This window comes from Mytilus californianus, unplaced genomic scaffold (genome assembly GCF_021869535.1).
Source record: "Mytilus californianus isolate M0D057914Y unplaced genomic scaffold, xbMytCali1.0.p SCAF_3, whole genome shotgun sequence".
Lineage (NCBI taxonomy): Eukaryota > Metazoa > Mollusca > Bivalvia > Mytilida > Mytilidae > Mytilus > Mytilus californianus.
This window is the reverse complement of record NW_026262679.1, coordinates 55624578-55648640: the sequence shown is the minus strand read 5'-3', so window position 1 is coordinate 55648640 and position 24063 is coordinate 55624578. Positions and strand designations below refer to the sequence as shown.

At 32.5% G+C, this 24063-nt stretch overlaps 1 protein-coding gene across 1 annotated transcript; it reads left to right on the top strand.

Annotated features, from left to right (window-relative positions):
* The first annotated feature begins 17999 nt into the window (after nt 1-17999).
* Nucleotides 18000-20938, top strand: LOC127734921 (uncharacterized). Its single transcript, XM_052244959.1, has 3 exons — nt 18000-18410; nt 18745-19258; nt 20354-20938. The coding sequence occupies exons 1-3, from the start codon at nt 18345-18347 to the stop codon at nt 20545-20547; spliced, it is 774 nt and encodes a 257-aa protein (XP_052100919.1). The 5' UTR covers nt 18000-18344; the 3' UTR covers nt 20548-20938.
* The last annotated feature ends 3125 nt before the right edge of the window (nt 20939-24063 follow it).

Sequence of the window (24063 nt, the reverse complement as noted above, 5' to 3'; positions counted from 1 at the left end):
CCAGCCATCTTCTATAATTCCCTTTATTTAAACACATTAAAGACTTTTCACGGTGTTTTGAGTTGAAGTTTGCTTTTGTCCCAACCAGTAATGCGAGATAACTTGATGTAATTTTCACGAAATACTCCGTCATCATGAATATATATGATGAATGCATTTTGTTAAGATATGTATCGGCAATATAAAACTGAACAGATAAGAACACCAATAAATAATTTTGTATTAAAGATGTGGCTATTTAGCTCAGATTTATGTTTTAAATTTATACTGCGTATGGTTATTTTCCGAATAAAGCTCAAATATCTCGTATAAAATGGTTTCGTTTTTTTTTATCTGTATTGTTGTGTCACATTAATATGCAAATTAAGGTTGAAACTCAACTACAATTACTACTTTACAGAATGCAAAAGTTTTTATTTCTGATAATAAATCACTTTTTCACTTTCCTTCTTTTTTTGTTATCTCAGGTGTCACTCAACACCGAGACTATCACATGTCTGTATACGTATCACACACATTACTTAGAACAATTGTGCTCTTTTTTTCTTCTTTTTTTTTACCAAGGAATGTATTAATATAAAAGTACATAAAAGGGCGATCTTACATATTTTTACAAGCAAATAGAGCATGTGGAAGTGCATTTAAATACAGAACAAAAGAAAAAAAAAACGTTATCCGGTTAATATTATTTCTATAGCGAGCATTAGCATACCTTTTTTTTAAAGATAATTCGTAGAACAAGATTTCGAGAAAAAATATTTTAAACTGTTAATTTTTGGCGACATTTACTTGTATTCTATACCTTTGTACTTCTCTTTTCAAACGTTACATATATAATTTTTTTTTATTAGTATGCAGTTCCTCGTGCTCTATTTGCAAATTTCATAAAAACCAATGAGATCGCCTATATACGTACCTGATACATTAATTATCATATACAATCTGAGTAAATGAAATACAGATCCTGTGCCCAAGCTTTGCTTACTTGGATCTGGCAACACTCCGTTTTACTTTCTTTTTTGGAAATAATTACACCAGCAAATGAAATTCCAGCCTTCAGACTTTTGAAGGTATGCGTCATTACACAAACCCAGAGGATACCGAAAAATCTTTAAAACTGAAAGTATAACCTAGAATTTTCAGATCCTTGTAAGCAAAGCTTGGACACAGGATCTGTATTGCATTATATAAAGTTTCTGTTCAAGCTTTTTTTACCATGGATGAACTGTGGTATGATTGCCAGAAACCAAATGAAATAAATGTTAGCAACTTTAGGTCATCGTATGGCCTCCAACATAGAGCAAAACCAATACCACATAGCAAGCTATAAGAGGCTCCAACATGACATCAAAATGTAAAACAATTCAAACGAGATAACCAACCGCCTGATTTATGTACAAAACAAAAAACGAAAAAGAAACATGATATACAGCAACAAACGGCAACCACTGAATTACTGGCTCCTGACTTGAGACAGACACATACACAATGTGTTGGAGTTAAACAAATTTTGGAGTGCCCAACCCTCCCCTATCCTTGGATAATGATGTCACAGCACAGCAAAAGAACAAACAATAAAAATCTTTTGAAAAGGGCTTGAATCATGAAATCAATACAAAGCACAAAAACAACTAACACAAACAACAATGACACACAGTACCGATCTGAGAGAACTCGCAGTTACTGAAAGCTAGTTAAAGCAAATAACAAATAATTATAATAAAAATCATTTATCCAAGACACAATATCAATCAGAACACGTCCAATGGATTTAGTGTAAAGACATCATAAACAGTCTAGGAAAACATGACCATGTGCAATACCAAAATATAAGTATGGACAGAATGTAGAATCATAAATGGTTATAACTGTTTTAACACAATTTTTCTATTTTTAAAATAACCGATCTAACTTGTATATTTAGTATTTGGACCCCTGAGCTCATGTTTTCTATGCCTAAATGAGGTTGAAATCCATGCAGATTTTGCCAATTTTACCAACATCCCTAGTTTTCGTCTCGATGGGGTTAAAATGTCAACGCTTTATCATAAACGCACGAGTAAAATCGTTTTGTTTCAATTTCTTACACGTTTATGCATGAATTTAGTTGAAATGCTTTTTATCTCAAATTAATGAACTTAATATAAGTGGTCAAATAGGGCCCTTATCGCACTTACATGTACATCTTAAGGGAAAATCGTAACAGAACAGTAGCGTAGGTTTCACATTCACGTATAAAACTAGTATGTTAATTTTTTTCACAATCGCCAGTAAAAGGTTCACCGGGTAGTTCAGTGTTTGAATGCTTGGTTTTATCTACTAGAGCAGATACGCTGAGGACGTGTAACGCATGCGAAATAGGAAATGCAAAGCATGCCAGAGCACCTAAGCATTAAAGGGGGTTATTTTGAATTATTACGCTTGTTTTTAATTGTTAAATTGTTTTTGTTAATTCCACCCAATGAAATAATACGTTTTTGCATTTAAAGAAAAAAAATATTCCTTCATTATATTTTACTAAAACTAAATGCTAGCGGTGTTTCAGTACTCCAGCTAATTTATCTTTTTATTTTATTGTCAATATGTATGATTCATTTTCAAATTAGAAATAAACAGCACCTGAAATAGTCGCCAAAGTTGTTACTTTTAACAATTGTTTATTATAGGATTATTCTATTAGAATGTTTACCTTTTTCTCCATTAATTATTCAGTTTCCTTTGATCCCCAATGTTTGCAAAAAGATTATCAAAGTTGACTTTCCGTCAAAGTAATCTGTATACCACTTATGTATTTTCTTGTTACTGTATACATTTGACTAAGTAAACCCTCATTATTTCTTGTTACAACCTTTTAAATAAAATATAAAGGGGTTATTTATTCTTTGAACTTTCACTTTGAGAATGCTAATACGGTGTAAAATCAGAAATCATAAATGATAAAGCAAATTAAAAAAATCATGATTCTTTTCTTGATGTTTATGTTTTTCAAGCAAAACCATTTTTCTTCTGCACTCTTTTTTTCAGCCAATACTTCAATTCTTATTCATATTTGTAGAATAACTCTGAATTCCTCATCGTAATCATCATCAAAGTCGTCGTCCTCCTTCTCCATCTCCTCCTCCTTCTGTCCCTCATCCTCTTCTTTTCGTTTTATAACAAAATGAAATCATAATTATGATACGATTTCATTGCGCAATTTTGTGAGCATGAATCCAAGTTAACCTAAATAGAACAAACAACAAACGCGGATAAGGTTACGAGGAATTTGCGACCTTAGTGTAACGTATAAGTTTAAAATTTACTATCAAAATTACACATGTCAAGACGGAAATACTGAAACACAGGCTGAACGTCGAATAACATGCTCAGAGACCAGCAGAAGTTTGATTGTTTGTTAAATATGTACACAATATGTTCGTGGTGTATCTTTCATTTTGAAAAGTTACTGTACTGTTCGATAGCTTTTAAATTTTATGAAAATATTTACTCTGAAATATTTGTAAGGAAAGCTTTAACACGAATAAATATAATTCATTTATGAAACATCCGGAAGAGTACTACGGTATTAGTTGAATTAACAAGAATGATTTCAATTTTAATTTTTCGGTATTGTTTGAAATAACGTACGTAAGTCGTTCGACTTACACAACAATCGGTTTATCAGAAGTTCAAATATTGTTTTTGATATAATCTCGGTCGCTATCAAAATAAACGCACTTTGATCATTTGAATTGTATGTTGTTTTACTGACCTTAAGTAGCACAACGTTTCCTGTAGTTGAAACAGAATAACAAAGGAATTGATTTAATGCGAACTAAAATCTAGCACTATAATAATAAAATCCCTTTGTTCGGGTGGGTTAATAATTTTAAGAAACTAGTTGCAGATCCCAAACTATTAAATCTTTAAAGGACTCTTCGCAAATTTGCCCCCGGACTTTCTTTAATTAGGTATATTAAATATTATAACTTTTTTTCGGTGCAAAAAGTTATTTCCTGAACTTTAGATCTATTTATTATATGTTATAGGATAGATAGACCAATGAACGTTTAACGTTGAGTGGCATATATAATATTGACATTCATGATGAGAAAATATTAATATGAACCCTGCTTTGTACTATACTTACACGAATAACCGTATTTGTAACGTGCAACTGCACAAAATACCAGTGAACAAAAGAAAACATATTAAATCACTGGAAATAAAATTTGGACTCTTTAAATGCTAAGCGGAACAACACAATTGCCTCTTTAACGTCTTTTTATGGAGGCGGCCAGAGAACCAACATCCAAACTTCTGCATTCGAGGCGAGCATACTTCCAAGACATCCCGAAAGTGGGTATCTCCTAAGATACATTACAATATTTATGTTACACCAGATTAATCATTGCTTCTTTCAAATGATTAATTGCTTAGGTTATTGAGGAATGAGTTTCGAGACAACGTATTAATGCTCCTCGATTTAGAAGTTTCTGCTTAAACCTTTTGATAAACAATCCTATAATAATTGTATCTTTTGGAACGAATTTGCTATATGCATGCTCTTCAATAAGTGGAACTAGTTTTCTAAAAGATCTTTCGTTAGCATTTAATTTTACTTTTACCAAATCTCCTTTTTTTATACTATGTGTTCGTCACTCCAAATAGAGTATCGCTTTGTTCGTACAAAGCAGCATCTCATTCAGTGAGTGTGGTATGCAAAGCTCAAATCAACGGCTTATAAAATTGATTTTTGGTAGCACTTTATGAAAGTCAAGATACGAACAGACGCACTGCGTTCTTTAGATTCAATCAAAATTACCACAATTTTTATAAAGCGTTTTTTTTTCAATTTGTATTATCATATTGTTCCGAATGTACGAGAGTATTTTCCACTTAACAATTCGATCGTGCGTTGTCGACAACAGTTCTGTAAATTGTTTAGAAATTGTTTACACTCAAATATTTGTTATGAAATCTTAAACATAGACGAATCCTTGGTCCAATAAGAGACCGGAACAGCAATATTAGTTCAACAACAACTATCATTCAATTATAAGTTTTACAAATTGTTCGGAACAATGTATTGGACAGAACACTTATCAGAAGAAACTATGTATTATCAGAAACACAAATAATGTTTCAAAGAAGACACGATCAGACATTATCAATAAAAAAGCACAATGGATACTTCAGTTTTCTTGTTTGCAAATTATAGCTATTCAAACAACACCATATGCCTTCCAGGGATGAAATAAAAGAAGTGAACACCAAATGATTTTTGGAAAGCAGAAACATTGCAATCTTAGTTCAAATATTTTAATTTCCGTTTTCAATTTACTATACGAATTGACATGTAGACGCCAGAGCCTGAAAAATTATATGACAAGATTAATGCAAAGTAAAATAAATCATCAACATGAACATAAAAAATCAATAGCTCCTGTAAAAAAGAGAAAAAATCAACTACCAAGAACAAAATGTCAGGGAACTGAAAACTACGGAGAAATACAAACGTATCGGGAATGGGGACAAACTTTACCTAAGCTGCTTTTACAAGGCATTTTCTACGAACTTTATTTGCGATGAGTAGAATGATGCCACTACTGGAATAGGAGGAACTGCTTGCCCTACTTAAGTACCTGTGTTTACACCCCCCCTGTTTTTACTCGACTTACTGTTTCTGATAGTTTATAATATGTTCTCCATCTTCTTTTATTATGCCATGCTTTAGCATTTCGCGTATTATTTTTACTGTATACTCTGTTATGCCATGTTTTTAACTTTTCAAGTATTATTTTTACTGTATATTCTGTCATGCCATACTTTAGCTTTTCATGTATTATTTTTACTGTATAGCACATGATATAACTTTCATCAACCTGCTATTTAAAATGTTATAGGACGGAAATGATCACTGAAGGCTTTAACATCTTGTCAACATCATTTAGATTTTGTGTAGGCAATAGTAATACTATTTACACATATAGTTCAAAGCATAAATTTTACGTAAATTGGTACGAAAAAAGGGTATTTAGTCATAAAGTTAAGGTCATCTGGTCATCGAGAATTTAACGACGCTATTATAACCCAAATATATGTGTCACAGATAGCCATGACATTTTTCAGTATATGACTTAAAACAAGAAAACCTACATCCATGTCATTTAGTCTCAAATGGATGTAGTTGTCTCATTGGTAATCATACCACATCTTCTAATTTGTATACTGTAGTGTCAGTACCAGCTCTTCTGTACTGAAATCGGTATCATACCTTTACAAAAAGATAACAAAAACAAAACTTTTATCAAAAGTGCATCGGAAGCACAAAATATATGTAAAATATTATTTTTATTTTCTAAAAAGGGATCGACACTATTAGCCTGCTGGTGGACTGCTTGTGACAAGTGTATCATTAGCTCAGTGGTCAGTGTTTCGGTATGGATATCCTTTTATTAATTATCCAGTGGTAAATTTAGAAATATTTTAGAAACAAAGGTTCCTACTCCCTCAGGCAAAAATGACCTTTAGGAGAATTTAGTTATTATTTTAGATCATGTTTGGTCATTGTTCCCTAGGCATTGAGTATACATCATTGGCGTTCAAATCTTGGATTGTAGCGTTCCTTATGAAGGTAAATCCAGGAATCCGGTTCACATGCACCAAATGTATAATGTGTTATACTTGTATTCGTTGTATAAGACTTTTAAAACTACTAACACATGTCTTCTTCAAAAGTAACCGTGTTAATCGAATACCTTACTAATATATTTATAACGAGGCCATTTTAAAAACATTTTCGATTTGTCGTGCTTAAGCTTTTCAAGTGTTACATTGGAAGTGCTTTATTTTACGAGATATAACTGTGATCAAAATTATATCTAAGTTATTTTTGGAAGGACATGATCATTTATGGCTGCAACATCTTGTCAATCGGGTTTAGATTTCGTGTATTCAAAAATTATACTATTTGTATGCAAAGATTAAATGTATTAAATTGATTTTGCATACCTATAAAATTCTACGACTTCGAACGAAAGTTTGTAGACTAAAAGAAACAAAAACAAGTTGGTTTCCTCCCCGAGGGTATTAAGGGGGTATTGCGCATTGACATTTATTTTTATTGATGTGGTTATATCAATAATAAACTGTTTACAAAACTTCAAAATACTAAGGATTTTCGACCCCAGGAATAGATTACTTAAGCTTTATTTGACAAAACCTTTCGGAATTTTTGGTCCTTAATGCTCTTCAACTTCGTACTTGATTTGGCCTTTTAACTTTTTTGATTCGAGCGTCACTGATGAGTCATTTGGAGACATACTCGTGTCTGGTGTAAAAAATTATAAGCCTGGTATCTTTGATGAGTTTATTTTTATATATGTTCTTTAAAAATGAAAGATGCTAGTGTCACTTTTGATGGGAATATGGTAAGTATATAAATAAGAAGATGTGGTATGAGTTCCAATGAGACAACTCTCCATCCAAGTCACAATGTATAAAAAGTTAACAATTATAGTTCAAAGTACGGCCTTCAACCATGGATTACAAAATTATCCAAAATCTATTGTTTACAAAGAATGTGTTGTGAAAGTTCAATGCAAATATTTTGAAAAAATAAATTAAACGCAAGATGGTCAGAAAAACAAAAAAAATATCTACAATAGTTCATCGTTTAGACAATAAATACATAACCTATGGTTTGATTAAATTCCCCAGGAATGAAATGTTATCTTCATTTGAAATGTTAGTTAACATTTTGTGCCAGTGCAGAATTACTGAAAACACGAGGGTTGATTTTACGAGCAGCTTGCAGGAAAACCTAACTTGTCATGGTAAACTGTTTACAAAAATGAGTTCGAAAACACTACGAAGCAGGGGAATAAGGTACAATGTGAACATATCACTTCAAATGCACTTATTTAAGACTTGTGTGTACAACACCCTCGATTCATAGAGCAAAGGTTACAAACTTTGGGAAAGGGAGGTGTAATGACGTGATTACCAATAACGAATTTTTTTTTTACAGTATTACTAAAACATATAATACTAGTAGTATAAACAAAAAACTTTAAAAATAAACATAACCACAAATGAAAGAACGATAACCTTAGAAACAAAATTCAAATGTTGATTGTACAATATAGCTAGATATATAGAGCATATATATTCCGAGTGATTTAGAGCTGGACATATTGTTAAGACAATAGTCTAGTTTTAACTAATTAATTGTTTCACGTTTTTTTACACCGGGATCTCTCACTGTCTGTATACACGGTATGGGTTTAACTCATTGTTGCCGTTATATGACCTATGTCATTTGTATATATTATTGGCTTTGATTGATGTTTCTCTGATGTATACTTCACATCTCCTTTCATTAATGCATGTGCCTGTAAAATTTGTTTAACACCACCACTTTATTTGCCTGTACAAAGTCAGTCCTTATGGACCATGTATTGTTCTTTGTTTGTTTGTCTGTTTTTTTACGGAATAGTGATGTAGTCTATTGTGCTGTCTAAATAATTTTAAATGGCAATTCCTATTATCCTTTAAAATATGTATTACATGACATGGTTAATACGGCATTTTAACTATTTACTTATTTCTGCATCTTCCAGTAGTTTCAATAGTTTCATATTCTATTTGCTTCATCATTTTGTATCATTCATCATAAGCTTGAAAGATATATGCTGAATTTTACCACCCCGAATGGGTATTTGGCAGGAGAATTAAAATAAACGTACATGTATATAGTATTGATTGTAGATGTTTTATCCCTGTCTATGAGACCGTTTATTTTTATTTTTATTATTAACGGTCTTTCCGTCGATTTAGGATAACTCAATACCCACTTTCCGACGTTATCTTGTTTTTTTTCTCTTTATCACATTTTACATTCTTAAACATGAAATTAAAAAATATGATGGACAACCTGTTCAACTTTAAACTGGATTTGTTAAACTGGATATGTTTGAAATTTTTCGAAGGCAATTAACAAAATTTGATTAGCAATCCAAGATAACACAATTATACTTAAAGTATATAAATTTTCTTTATTAGTTGATTGTCAATACCAACTGTATGCGAATGGAAATGTGTCGCCATCACAGTTTTCGTTTCTTTACTAATATTCCCTGCATTCGGGGTACAAAATAATAAGTTTCACTGTACCTCGATGAAAAAGTAATTTCTCACTGTGACGACAACCATTTCGCTACAAATCACAAATTTCATCTACGTCTGGAAGTATAATTACATGATACATATAAATCAACAACAAAAAGTCGTACCAGGTTCAAATTAGTTTTTAGTATCTGCTTTTTATAGTCACAGTAGGTTGAAGTATGAAATTTACATGATAAAGATGAAATTTGTCAGACGACAATAATTTAGGAGGGTCAGGTATCTATTGGCTGAATGGTGTGAACAAATGATTCATTATCAAACAAACAATCGACGGAATTATTTTTGACAAATAAGTCAATGAGATACCAGCCTTCTTCATAGAGATGATTTAGTTAGAATTTGAATGGGTGGACAACAAACTGTTTTGTACAATACATCGTATATGGAGAATAGTAAGGACAGAGTTCGGTACCTCATTAAAACTTAACAATACGGGAGGAAATAAATGAATACTTATATTTTTATGGTGGACTTAATCAATTTAAAAGCCTCAACACTAATTTTGTTTTAAGATGTGCGAATCTCTATGGAATTTTACATGCCCTTCCAGAAACTATACATGCTCTCCAAGAAATTGTACATGTAAATTATTGATCATATTGCTTTAATAACAAATGGGATCTAAAAGCAGCAAATCGGACTTTTTTGTTGACTGAGATGCATGTAGCAGACACAAAATTATGAATATTCAATTTGGCTCGGCAAGATTACTTTTTCATACTTTTAATAAAACTATTGGTTCGTCGCGTTGAAATGAATATAAATCTAATTCGTTGATTTTTTTTTATATTATTTCATTATGTTTAATTGTGTGCATTTTATTTTCAATTGCGATCTTACCTAACCTTAATCTGATTTTCTCTTGTTCTCTATTGTGCTCTCTGGAATTTCTTCTTGTTATCAACATTACCTACTACGAAATTTGTATTTTCTATAATATTTTCTGATTTCTTCTTCTCAATACTTACTGATTCTCCTATCTTCTTGAGATTTTACTTTTATCAATTTTTATGAATTGAATGCTTTAATACTTACTTCCCATTTCCTGTATATTCGACCCACTTTTCCGGAGTTTCCATTTTATATGAATATTTGAGAGCCAAGGATGTTTAAGAATCGAAATATTTGAAGAGCTGTTTGACTTAAAAGTACCAAAAGTAATCAACAAATCCATTTAAGGTCAACTTTGCCTGAGGGAGTTGAAACCCTAGTTTTTAACTTTCTAAAACAGACAATTTTAGAAAGGATTGTTATACATCATTTACGTATCGAAGTACTGACTACTGAGCTGATGATACCCTCGGGGAATGATGGTCCACTAGCATCAGTATTGATCGAGTGCCGTTAAAATGATAAAACTTGATAAATTTCGTGCATCTGAAGCGCTGTTTTGGTTTTACCTTCATCACAAACGTCCAAAGTCGAATATTTGAAAGCTAACGATGTATTAGAAACGAAACAGTTGAACAGCTATATGACTAAAAAGGAACTTAAAATAATAACCGAATCTATCTAAGGCTAATTTTGTCTGAGGGAGTTGAAACCTAAGTTTCTTAATAATCAAAATAGCAATCATTATCTGTAACGAGTAATATAGAAAACAAACATGACGAACACAACGAATGAACACATGATGATAATGATAATTCTGGAGATAATGATGCTTTCGACGACGATGATGATGGTGACAGAATAAAACAACGAAACATATAAATTAAATCTGTGTATTAAAATTGACGTGTGAAGCTGAAAGAGTTCAAGGATATATCGTTATCTGTACCGACGCTCAGATAACATATAACCTTAAGGTTACCTTAAAGATGACCCTATTTCTTGTCAAACTTAAAAGGCGTTTTATCAAACTTTTATCTGCAGGTGATAAGTGTTTATCACCTGTCCTTACGTTTTGTTTACATTGTTGTACTCAAGCTGTGTAGTATACAAATGATACACTGTCTTTTTGATAGAGGAATCAACATTCATTAACATGTAAAATCTTGATGAATATGAACAACAACATTGTATAAAATGAAACCAGTAGTTGTTCACGCTTGCTCATTATGAAAAACAGTGTGTTGTCTGTTTATCTTTTTTAGTATTTTCAATAAGAGTCTTGATCCATCATGTATTAGTTGATTAATTTATGGATCGGTTTTTATAATATAATTGTAACAAAATCCAAAATACTTCTGTCCTTCTGCGACTGATGAGTGTGAATTACCCAAAGAGTTATTACACTTTTTTTTCTAAATGATGACAGGACAAATGCTTTCCTAGTATATCTCGTTTGTTTTTGTTGCAGTTTTCATCATCATCATCGTCGTTTGTTTTTGTTGCAGTTCAGTGTTTCTTTTGTTCCGTTGTTTTCCTCTTATTGTTGATGTGTTTCCCTCGGTTTAAGTTTGTAACCCGGCTTTGTTTTCTCTTAATCGATTTATGACTTTTGAACGGCGGTATACAACTATTGCCTTTACTTATCGTTCACACCTAATGATTTGACTCTTAAAGGAATAGGAGCTTTCAAAACGGGAAAAGCTTGCTTGCTTTTCGGAGTACCCTATATACACTTGGTCCTGTCGTTTGCCGGATTGACATTTAAATATCTAATTGATTCGTTATGCCCAAGGTTTAGTGTAAGCTGTTGTCATCATTTGGTGTTCATCGTCATCCGACGCGCAACAGTCTTTTCCTTTGAAAATGATGGGCCTATTCTTAACTTGCCTACAATCATAGTTGAAAAATGTGTCCATTGATTCGACCAGCAAACTAACATGTCCGTCAAGGCTAAAGTACAACATAGAGGTAAAATGCAGGTAATCGATAATATTTTGAAAATCGTTATATTTAAACAAAATTTGGCGGGACGAAAATAATATTCAGAATGTGAAGATGATTCCTGAAAGGAGTTATATGCATTGCCCTTAAATGAAGATTTTTACCCATTTTGACGTTTTTGGCAATAATTTTTAAAGTTAAAGCGAGAAATCTGAAACAGCAAAAGTGGTCAACATGATTGAAATTATTTCCGTTCAATGGAAATATTCTTGATGTATTACACTAATTTTATCAACAACTACCAGAGAGCGATACAGGTTCTTCAGAGTTTATTTTTTTTATATCTTGGTTGGTGTATGTATATGAAATTTTATTTCTTTTGACAAAACAATTAATATGAAGCGCTTTTGCACAGCAGATAATCATAATATTAACAGTAGATAATTCTACCTACACTTATTGGAACAGTTTCAACATATTTCATGATAAACACCTGTTAAATAAAAACCTAAGTTGCCCAGGGAAGCAACTTAGCGGTACCCGTATTATTTTTTAACATCTCATTTGCCGGGGAATAGAAACAATAAAAAATCTCACTATTTATTATTATATACCAATTATATCTATAATAAAGTATATTTTAATCTTTCTATGTCTTTTAACAGTTAACTACCTGTATTCTGGAATAATTTTATTCATTAAACTTCTTTTCATTCTATTGGTATACTACACTACCTTTGAATCTTCGTTCTAGTCGATCCATGAAGCCAATTCAGAAATTTGCTCAGCATGAAATGATGTTTTCCATGATCAAAAACGTTAAGAACAATGACGACATAATTGGAAAAATGAATGGGAAGATACCAAAGGGGCATCTGGAGTGGTCCATTTTACTTGTGACATCGACAGTACTATTTGCAGGTGCAAAATGAACATTTTCATCACATTTCGTTACATTTATTCTCTTTGTCAAAACTGTCCACTCATGCAGAGTTGTCAGTATTTGTATACAAATAATCAACTCTCTTCTTCACTGAGAAATCGGCAACTATTTACATGTAATCACATGATAAACACGAAACAGAACAATTGGAAACATGAAACCGATAGTTATCCACGCCTGTTAATAAAGGTCTCAGTAGGTTGCTCTGTTGCATCCCAAGCAGCACATTACCATAATAAAAGCCCAATTTGTCAAAGGAACATTTGGGAAAGGTCATACATCTATGGACACAGTAGAACGAATGTCTTTTAATTTGATGAATCTTTGTTGTATTCTCTTCAGATAAAACATTTGGCCCCTGGACTATGACATTGTTAGCCTGATGAAAAGAGCTACTTAAGTGGGTTAATTGGTTTGAAGAATAGCACTTTTGTATCTTCTTCTGATCTTTGTTATTCTAATATTGAGGTGATGACTTATTCTAGCAGTAACCATTCCCTCCTGTTAAAACGAACTACCCAGCATATCATAAACGTCCAATGCAACAGGTCTATTTGAACACAATTAACCGTAACCGCTTTTATAATAAGTCTAGTACCGTAAACTAAATTCAAGCAAAAAACGTTATGTATGAATAATCAACACCAAAGCGAAATATTTTATACGAAAATTGAGTACCCACATAATGCTCACGTAACTCTGAATCAGATTGAAAGGTTGAAAATCATTTGTGTGGATTTCAGTCGCGTGGCAGTATATGATTAAATACGCTTGCACACCTGCATGACACAGAAAATATAAGATGTCTGGTAACCGGACAAAGGAAAAATGATTATCTCTCTATATTTTTATATTCATGATAGAGGTGAGACGAAATTACCCGTTATTATATCATTCACAAAGGACAGTTGAGAAGTTCATTGATTGGTTTAATTATTATTTTCTAGTCTTCAAAATCACTAAACGTAAAATTTTATACAAAAACATCAATTAAATCAGAATTTCTCACAACAATAAAACGAAAAAAGATATGTTAAGTAGTCAATTTTTTAAGCGTCATAGAAACTTGGCATTTAAGCGTCAAAGAAAAGATGCAAAAGGGGGCAGCTAACGTGTATTTCAAACACAGAATATAATAAATTTAAGACTGTGATAGGTATTAAAGAGTTCAAAATAATGCAATCTCCGAACCTCTTGAACAAGACCCTCGGTCGAATTCCTATAACTATTGCTGCTAAACCTATGTCATGAGAAAGTTAACAAAACATTACCATCTTCCACAAAACAACATCAATCAACTATTGCGATAAACTTAGCGTAGCCTTCCCATAATGTTGACGAATTTGACAGATGCTGTGTTCTGACAGGGAATGAAAGAAACATTAACATCAACACCAATTATTTTCTTTTAATTCTCCCTTGGACTGGAAATTGTACCCGGTGCTCTTTAAATACATATATTAGTTCACCCTCACCCCCACCCAAGTTATTGGGTAGGGTTAGTGTTACTCAATCTCTATTTTCCTGTAAAGTGTTTCGTGAACTATCGTTTTTTTTCCAGTATTTTTTTTCTTTAGGCCGATTGCAAGGTGCTGCCTCTTTTGTCTCGACTACCGGCTTTTCAATTTCTGTCTTGTTATCTTCTCTTCTTGAACCCATACCTATTCCGAAGTGTATCAACTGCCTGTTAGACATAGACTGGTTTCTTGTCATTCCTCTGTTTGACTCTATCAAATATAAGGCCCCCTAGCAATTAGGGTGACTCAGATCCCCGTATATTGCAATTGGAAGAAAACCAATCACCTGTTAGATTGTGATTCAGTACTGGCATGATTTAAATGATATATTTTATTGATGAATTTGAAGTAATAAATTATGCAATTTTACTAGAACCGAGCTCCCTCGTGCAAATTTGACATTAGAAGGTCGTAGCACTTCTATTTAGTTACTTTTGGTTTGAATGCTCTCAATTAAGAGTTTTGTAGTTTTATATTTTGGCGTTCCGCGTCCGAAGCGCTTTTCTGGATTAACCTTCACCCGGAACGCTCAAATCCAAACATTTGAAAGCGAGGAATATAAATAAATTGAAACGTTATGAGCTTTATGACCAAAAGGGACCTTAAAAGAATTGCCAAAGTCATCTGAGGTCAGCTTTGTTGATGGAGTTGGAACCTAAGTTTCCAAATAATTTTGTAGTTGTGGGTAAGAAAACAAGGTCTAATTGTAAAAGAAAGTTTTTCTATTATATAACCAATGTTGTAACTGTATAATCTATCCCATTAAACTGTGAACAGAAATATTTATAAAAAAAATAATAATAACGCATGCATGCGCACAAGAAATGTGCTAGGTGTGAAGTACTTTTGGTATCCGCCACTCCTACCCTTACACTATTCTGAAATCTAAATAAAACTTAGTTACGAACAACAGCCGTACCAAAGAATATATTTCTTTCAAGATTACCTCTGAAAATTGATACACACAATTACAAATCTTGGCAGTTGGTACTTCTCTATTCTCATTCTTTTTTTATTTCATAAAAATCTAATTTTAAAACATACAGAAGGAAAGATATAAATGTAGCTGTAGTAGGTGAAAATTCATTATTAAAGAAAACATCTTTGTGACGTTTTCCTATTCAATTGGCGTGGGCTCATGGTATCTTTTTAACGAACCAACGCTTATCCATTATATCTGAGATACTGAATTTGTTAAGTCTGTGGACACTCAATGTCTTTTGAGGAGACAATAGATATGCTTAAAAGGACAAAGAAAAGGGAATCCGCCTTTTAAAATAGGGAAATGTTTCCTCCCTTGTTGTGTAAACAAATAGAAATTGATAGAACTAATATTATAGACTTACAATTATTCTTATATTCTTATACCGAATGTAAAACGCTGATTTAAATCTAATCACGACAGATGTCTCATTCAAATTTAAAACGTAATATTTACTCATGGTTGTTGTTTGAGAGCTTTAATGTGGAATGTATAAACCTTTAACCAAACAATTGTTTACTTTAAACAGGAAACATCTGAATAGAATATTCAATTAAAATATTGACACTGTTGAGAGCAAATTTATGTATGGACAACTTTGGTCAAAAAGGCAAAAGTCGCCATTAGTTTAATACTTTGAATAAGTTTACATTAACCCGATTTGTTTTGTTAGGGTCTTGTGTCATTAGAAAAAATAAATGAGGGCGCGTTCTGAAGTACGTTCTGCGTACGCTGTGAAGTTCTTTCTGCGGGATCGGACATAACACCGATAAAATGAACTATACATTAAAGTTTTTTACGTGTGTGTTTAATATTTTTAGTAAAGTTTATCTTATCTTGGACATAGTCGAGATCAAAATCTAAATACCAAATTTGCTGCGTCCCACAGTTTTCCGGATTAACCTTCATCTGAAACGCCCACAGTAAAGTGTTTGATAGTATAAATGTTTAATACATTGAGATGTAAAACCCCAAAAAGAGGTCACGAGCTAAACCGGGAATTTTTGCTTAAGGTAAATAGTTTCAGGGAAATAATTATTAGTATTTTGAAAATGTATGTTCATTTATGTAATAAAATTATATTCTAGTGCAGAAGCACACACTGAGCGACGAAAGATTCCCCCGACTCTGACTATCGTTTTTACATGCGACTTGATGTTAAGCAAACCATAATCAAATCAGTCAAAAGAATTTTTTTACAAATGCTGTGAGCCATGGTTTCAAACATATTGTTAATGACATTAACAGGTATTATTAACCCAAGCGTTTTCAGTGAAAAAATGCGACCATGAGACCATTTTTCTTGTTTTCAAAGAGTCGTACATGTTTATAAAAATTCCATTTACAATAAATGTATGGACTCTCGACCTATGAAGATGTTTTAGCATCCCCTTTCCGATCACTTACTGCAGTTTCCAAAACATTTTTTTCTCAGTTACATTCACCTAAATGATGATTTCTGGCCTTTAGAAATCTCGGGATAAAAGGTTTTCATTAACGAACCTGAAGTGCTATACCATTCCGTATGTCTTGCCTGACAGATGTATATGTATAAAATAAAATAAAAACATACCGATACGAAATGGTAGCACTCGTTGTCTATGTTTACTGTTGAAACACCAAGATGCTATGTTCAGTGAAAGTACCCCAAGATACTTCAATTTAAATGATTTTGGACATATTTTAATAAAATTTCAATTGACTATACTATACATATATAGCTACATGCAATTAACAAAGCAAAACTTTCTATAATACAAGATATATCAAAATAGAATACCCTGTATTTACTTACAAGATCTCTTTGTGCATTTCACAAAAAAAAATAAAAAATGTATGAAACTGACAATAGAGATGTAAGTTATAGGACATACGTCTAAATGCTGTTTGAAAATGCTGTATTTTTATATATTCATTTTAGTAATACTCGACCAGTTTCGTCCAATTCATGCTACGCTTTAAAATAGTTTTTACGAAAGGAAAATGTAACAAGACAAGGGTCTCTTGGGGTTAAAGTGCAGCTACTCCACTAGACCTGAATTTTTATTGCTCTCACGTAATTCTCTTTTTCAAAGCATCTTACAACTTTTTTATATGAAAGATCCTCGTCTTATTGTATTGTGTATACAAAATGTACTACTACAAAAACTTACAAAGGTTTATAGATTTTTGTTACTGAAGATAGTGGCACAATAAATAATGCTATAAAACCGTCATAAAGTTTTATTACTATCAATCCTAAATCTCATTTCAATTCTTCAAAAGAATTATTACAACACTAAAATGTTCCCGCTAAAATAAATCCATTGAGAAATAAGTGCATTTTGGGCTGTTAAAAGAAGAAAACAAATTTGCAGATGCATGAATTAATCTATTTTTATCAATGCAGCATGATTATGAACTTAAAAATAAGCTTTAAAGCAAATAATGAATGGTGCAATATTGAAAAGGAACACCTGTAACAGAATAAATTGCTGTCTAATAATTTTCCTGTTACCTGGATGATGAAAAGGTAATTTAACAGTTATTATAACAACCCTTTACCGTGAAATATAGGCTTCGCGTCTCGATGGGTTTTATTTTACACAAACGTACTGAAGAGGGTTGTCGAAAATGATATCAACTGCCAATCAAATTAATATCTGTTGACTTCATCTTAAGGCAGTAAACACTCCAGCGTTAAATTGCTCGCCTTGATATCATAACCACTCGACCAATGATAGCCGGTGCATGCCAAATAGCAAAAATGGGTGGGAACTGTTTGTATATTCAAAACACTTGTTCGCGTGGTCCTATTTTAACGTATTTGGTCACAGATAACGCCAGAGATATATGAATCGGAACTAAGAACGGAAGTGGTTTTTATTGTTCTGAACAAGGACTGCCTGGCACGTGTCTGGCACCGACCAATATTGTGTAGATAAGATTCACAATGATTTGACGACAACTTGCACAGATGGAGTTGCAAAGTGCAATCTTGTTTATTCTTTTGATAGCTGAATATGTCTTTGCAGATGAAAAGGTAAAGTTTATTGTTATTCTTTGAATTTCTGTGTTCTGTTGATGAAACACGTTCATATGCAGGCGTAATCGTTACAACAGTGGTGATATTAAATTGAAAAAAAATGGTATTTGATGTACATTAATTCAAGCTTATCAGGGTTTTACAATTTCATTGAAAATGATTCATTTTGTATTAATAACATAAACAAACAAAAACTTAACAAAACCAACTAGTTGTACTAAAGTTTAAATTTAAATGCTTCATGATAGACAGTTTCAGTGTATTCTTTCAGTTGTTTTGCGCAATTTATTTAGTAAATTTTAATCATTTAACTTAATTCTTTTAATTTCAGATTGTTGTTCCATCATTCAAACAGCTGAAATCGTTTTATCCAGGACATAAACACTATGGTGGACATTTTTCTCACAGAAAAATTAAAGAAATGATCGGCATAACTGAACCGCGTTTATTACATGACACAAGTGCTTTGAGACTATCTTATTCTTTGAATAAAGTTGGTGGCGATCATTCGTTAGGGACGAAAATGATTCAGTTATCAACAGCTGGAAAGGACAGCGTCAGTGGCCGAAGTGGACTTCAGTATATTTACAACCCAATTGCATTCGGACCTTATTTTGCCGACAAATATGGCTACCCAAATGTGTCAATTTTACACCAAACAGACCCTATTGCAACGAAAAAGCGATTTTACGGCAAACAGGGAATATTAGAAATAATTACATACACAAAAAATGGAAATAGACCAAGGGGCCATATTGTGCTATGGGACTGTGATCATATTCATGAAGAGAAAGACTGGATTTCAAAGCATCACTTAATAACTGTGGAATTCTGGCAGTCGCCTGGTAAGATTTTAAAAACTTCTTCGGAAGAGTATTTAGAAATTTATATTGTAAAGGTATACATTGTTCATGCCAGTCACAATTGGTACATTGTACGTTAAAATTATTGCATGCATTTAACTATCAATTCAATTGTTGATCTATTGTATAAATGCAAATGGATTTTGACGCGAAGTTTCTAGTTAGTGTATTTTTATCCTGTCGCATTTTCGAATTGATTCAAACTTACAAATATATGTATATGAATTTACAATATACTTTTGACATGAATTGTGCAGATATTTCAACTCATATAACATTAAAAACATGGTGTGGGAGGTTAGGGTATTTAATCCATTTTTAAGTCCACATGAAATGAGTTTGCTCCCTTAGATAAATAAGACAGTTACTTTCCAATTATTCTATTCACTTCTCCCGTTACTGGACCACCGATTGTTTTTTAACACATTTGATGATCTAGTACCTTTTTTCGAGATCTCACGATTTGAAATTGTGTACCGCACAGTCATGTCATACGCTGATTGTAATTTCACATATGTTGGCTATGACGTTTAACCACTGTCTTATCACACATGGCCATTGTTGTTTCCATTTCACACATGAAGCAAGAAAATTTCAACGTTCTACGAGAAAAATAAACTGGTAGTCATAAATACATATACATGAAATGTGAAAAATCTTCGGAGTAATCGATGGTGATTTGCCAATCATATCATCGCTGTCTATTATACCAACCTCGTCAAACCCGAGTACCTACACATGAAAACGTATTGTTTGTAGAACCAGAAATATAATACTGCAGTCGTTTAATTTGACAACATTGCGATGTGAATAAAAGGGGAATAAAGGGTATACGCAAATCAAAACAATAGCAATGACTATCACACATGTAAATACGTAAAGTACAACTAGCAGTTGTTATAAACACTTGAAACATGTGTTCTATTTTGGTTGGCATGGCACAACGCCTGCCACTTCAAATCCTGCTTTTGACATAGATTTTAACATTCTTGTTGAATCAATTATTCTTAACATTGTTAAATTCTTTTACTATTTGAATCGTTTGTCAGTTTAATGAATCTGTTTATTTATTTGTAGATTCAAGTTGTACAGAAGGAAAACGAAAACAAAAAGTTCTCGATACGAACTTGAAGCCGGTTCCGTTCGGTGTTCCTAGAGTAGACACTGTTAGATATCTAAATGCAAAAATGCAACAACAGAAGTTACAGACAATACATAAGAATGGAAAAACATACAAGAAACTTACATATGGAAACGATATTTTACAGTAAAGTGTTCATATGTGTTTTTTCTATGCAGTAATGACATTCAAAGTAAAGTGTTAAAATCATTTTACTCAGTGCAATCAAAAAGATGTATTACAGAATTGGCGTTATGTGGTGCTATTATATACCTAAGTGTGTTCATCAAATAGGCCCTCCCAAAAATTTAAAGTAGAAATATAATTGTTCGATGTTTTCATTCAGGGGACTGATTGTTAATTACATGTAGTTAACAATATTTAAGGGCACCTCAAAGTACATGCTCAAGGAATTACGACGCATTTTCCCATTTAGTGCTTACTTTATGTTATTGTTATTAAACTGTTTTTATTTGTTTATAATTTGATAATGCCGCTTTTATGCTGTATTATTGTTGCATTTATAATAAAGTTTAAAAAAACATGTTGCATAATTACTTTTACACTAGAGTCACTGTATTCAGACATTCAAACTATGGAGCATCTAGTTTTAGTCAACTTTTACACCGGCATCTGAAGCGGGAGGTATATAGTAATGGGGAGACCGTCCGTTTGTTCGCCCGTGTTTCCCACTTTCGTGTTCACAACTGCTGCTTAACCACTTATTACAATTAATCGAAACTTTCTCAAAATCTTCATCATATAATTTATTATAGCATTGTGCACCTATTTTATTTTGATCCGAATTAATGTTGGGGTGTCCCTTTACAAATCATGGCCTATGTCAGGGGCGGGGTATAATTTTGTGATCGTTGCTCGAAGAACCTCTAGTAAGTTACCGACTTCTGTGTAGTTTAAGGTTGCAACACTCGGAAGCAATATTTTAACCTTATACGGGGTTGATCTTTTTTACATATCCTTTTTTTTTGGTTTGGTGCACTTTAAAGTTTTATGTATTGGACTTCCATGAGATTTTTGTCTAGAGCATTAACATTTAAGATTATCAAACAAACACGTGCCATGCAACTAGAGCTGGTATCATAGGTTTGCCTTATTTATTCAACAAAAATATATTGATACCTGTTTTTAAACCCAATATTTTAAACCGGAATTGAAATAAAAACAAATAAACTGTTGACACAGAGATATGTATTGCGTGTGTAACGTGCAAACTATGCAAATTCAAAGTCAAGGCACCATGATTGAAAAAAAAATAATCTCCATAGAAATAAGATGTAATTGCCTACCAATAATCTGTCAATAAATTAACTGGTTCCCTTAAACCGACCTCATCAAAAACAATCGTTGACGCCGCTGACCGAAAAAGCACGCCTAAGTTTTGCATCTGCGACTTCGTCGAGGCGAGACAAAAATGTGCAATCTTTTCTTATTTGAAAAACTTTTAAATTACATAACTTTTTCTTATAATCAGTCAATTTAAGTAATTTGATGAATGTGAAATGCATACGATTTTTTTGAATTTTAAAAGATGGATTTGTGGTTGACACGTCCTTGAATTACATATCTGATTATTTGTTAAGGCTTCTATGTTATATCAAATAATATTGCACACGCAAGAAATAAATAAATAAAGGAATCTAAATGTTTATACGTACTATTGTCGCGTGCAAAGATTTGGTAAAAGTAAATTAAAAGCAATTTTATACAATTTTATATGTAGGTAAAGAATCGTTTGTCATGATATATATATATATGTATATAAATATATAAGAAAGTCTAAATTGAAAACAACGTTAAAACCTATGATTGCGTTGGATAAAAACCGCAATTTTTATACGTGTGCATGCAAAACAAATTTCTTGGTAGAGGGGTCTAAATACAGCACAAACAACATTTTCCAAAAGACCAAAAAAAGTGAAAAAGTATATTTTAACAAAACGCATTTGACTAGCAGGTCGAATAACTGATATTCTTAAACCCTGCTGACTGCCATTGGCGATTGCCAAATAAACGGATCACGAGATGTAACACAATGGATCTAATAATTAATTTATTACTAAACAGAAAACAATATACTTGCAAAAAACATGGTATACCGCAATCATGAGGTGCAAAAATTTGTATACCATATCCGGATTTCGACAATTAATGTCTCTTCAGTGATGTTAGGAATCGAAACGGTATTTGGAAGGCCATATAATTTACCTCAATTTAGGATAGACTCTTGAATTTTGAAAGAGTCGAAATAGATATATTGCGCTGAACATTTCTGTCACCGTTGTTCTCTGGTCTTTTTGGAACTGACAAACCATTCGAGAGGGAGAGTTCAGTATACCTTTTTTTATAAAGCGGCCATATGCTAATGCGTCAGTCCCAAGTCAGTGGTTGTCTTTACATTTATCTTCAGGGTTTTGTCCTTGATGGAATGTAATAGGAATAAAGAATATGTTTAGTATACGTCATATTGGTGCTGATTGCAAATATTTGGTAGTAAATATTGAATTTTTCACAACTAGACTAAATCCATTGGATTATACTGATTAATGTATTGTCTTGGATAAAGGATTTTTTCAATAAATTGATATTGGCTTTGAACTAGCTTCAAGTAACTGCGAGTATTCTCTGATCGGTACATTGTGTCTTTAGTTTTTTATGTTAGTTGTTAGTTTGCTTTGTATCAATCTCATGAATCGAGCCCTTTTCAACTAATTTTTTATACAAAAATAAAGAGATCTGGTATGATAACCAAACCAACGAGACAACTATCCACCAGAGTTCAAGTGACGTGGATGTAAACAATCATAGTCACCGTACGGTCTTCGACAATGAGAAAGACCCAAACCGTATAGTCATCTATAAAAGGCTCCAACAGGAAAAATTTGAAACAATGCAAAGGGAAAACTAACAGCCTAATTTATAACAATACAATAACGAAAAACAAATATGACAGACATGAACTAACAACAATCTCTAAATTACAGGCCCTAACGTTTATAGTTTGTTCTTAAGTTGTGCTTTTGTACGACTATCCAGAATTAGAGGAGGGTTGGCGCCCACAAGCATGTATAACCACGCCACATTCTGTATGTTCCTGTCCCAAGCTAGTAGCCTGTAATTCAGTGTTTATCGTTTGTTGCTGTATATCACATTTTTTTCTCGTTTGAATTATTTTACATTTTAACATGTGGGGACATTTTATATCTTGATATGCGGTATCGGTTTTGCTCATTAATGAAGGCAGTACGGAGACCTATAGTTGCTAACATTTGCGTAATTTTGGTTTCTGTTTGATAGTTGTCTCATTGGAAATCACCCCATATCTCCTTATTTTATTTAGGGGCGGTTTTGAGCTGGATATATGATATTGACAAATGTCTATTGTTGAAGACTGTATGTTGATATGTTGATTGTTGGGTTGCTCCAACATAACAAGTCTGTGTTTTTGCATACGTACTTGCTGTTGACACGTGTAATAATTTTTCAACTTTTGGCTGAAGCTGCGTGATTTGCAAGCACAACTTTTTACTAATAAGAGCCTATTTCCGTTAGTTAAGAGCAATTTGTGATGTAAGTGTTTGAAAATGACAGGTGTATGCCTTAAAGAAGCCATTTAAATGATAACCTCACCTCTATTGTTAAGATAACC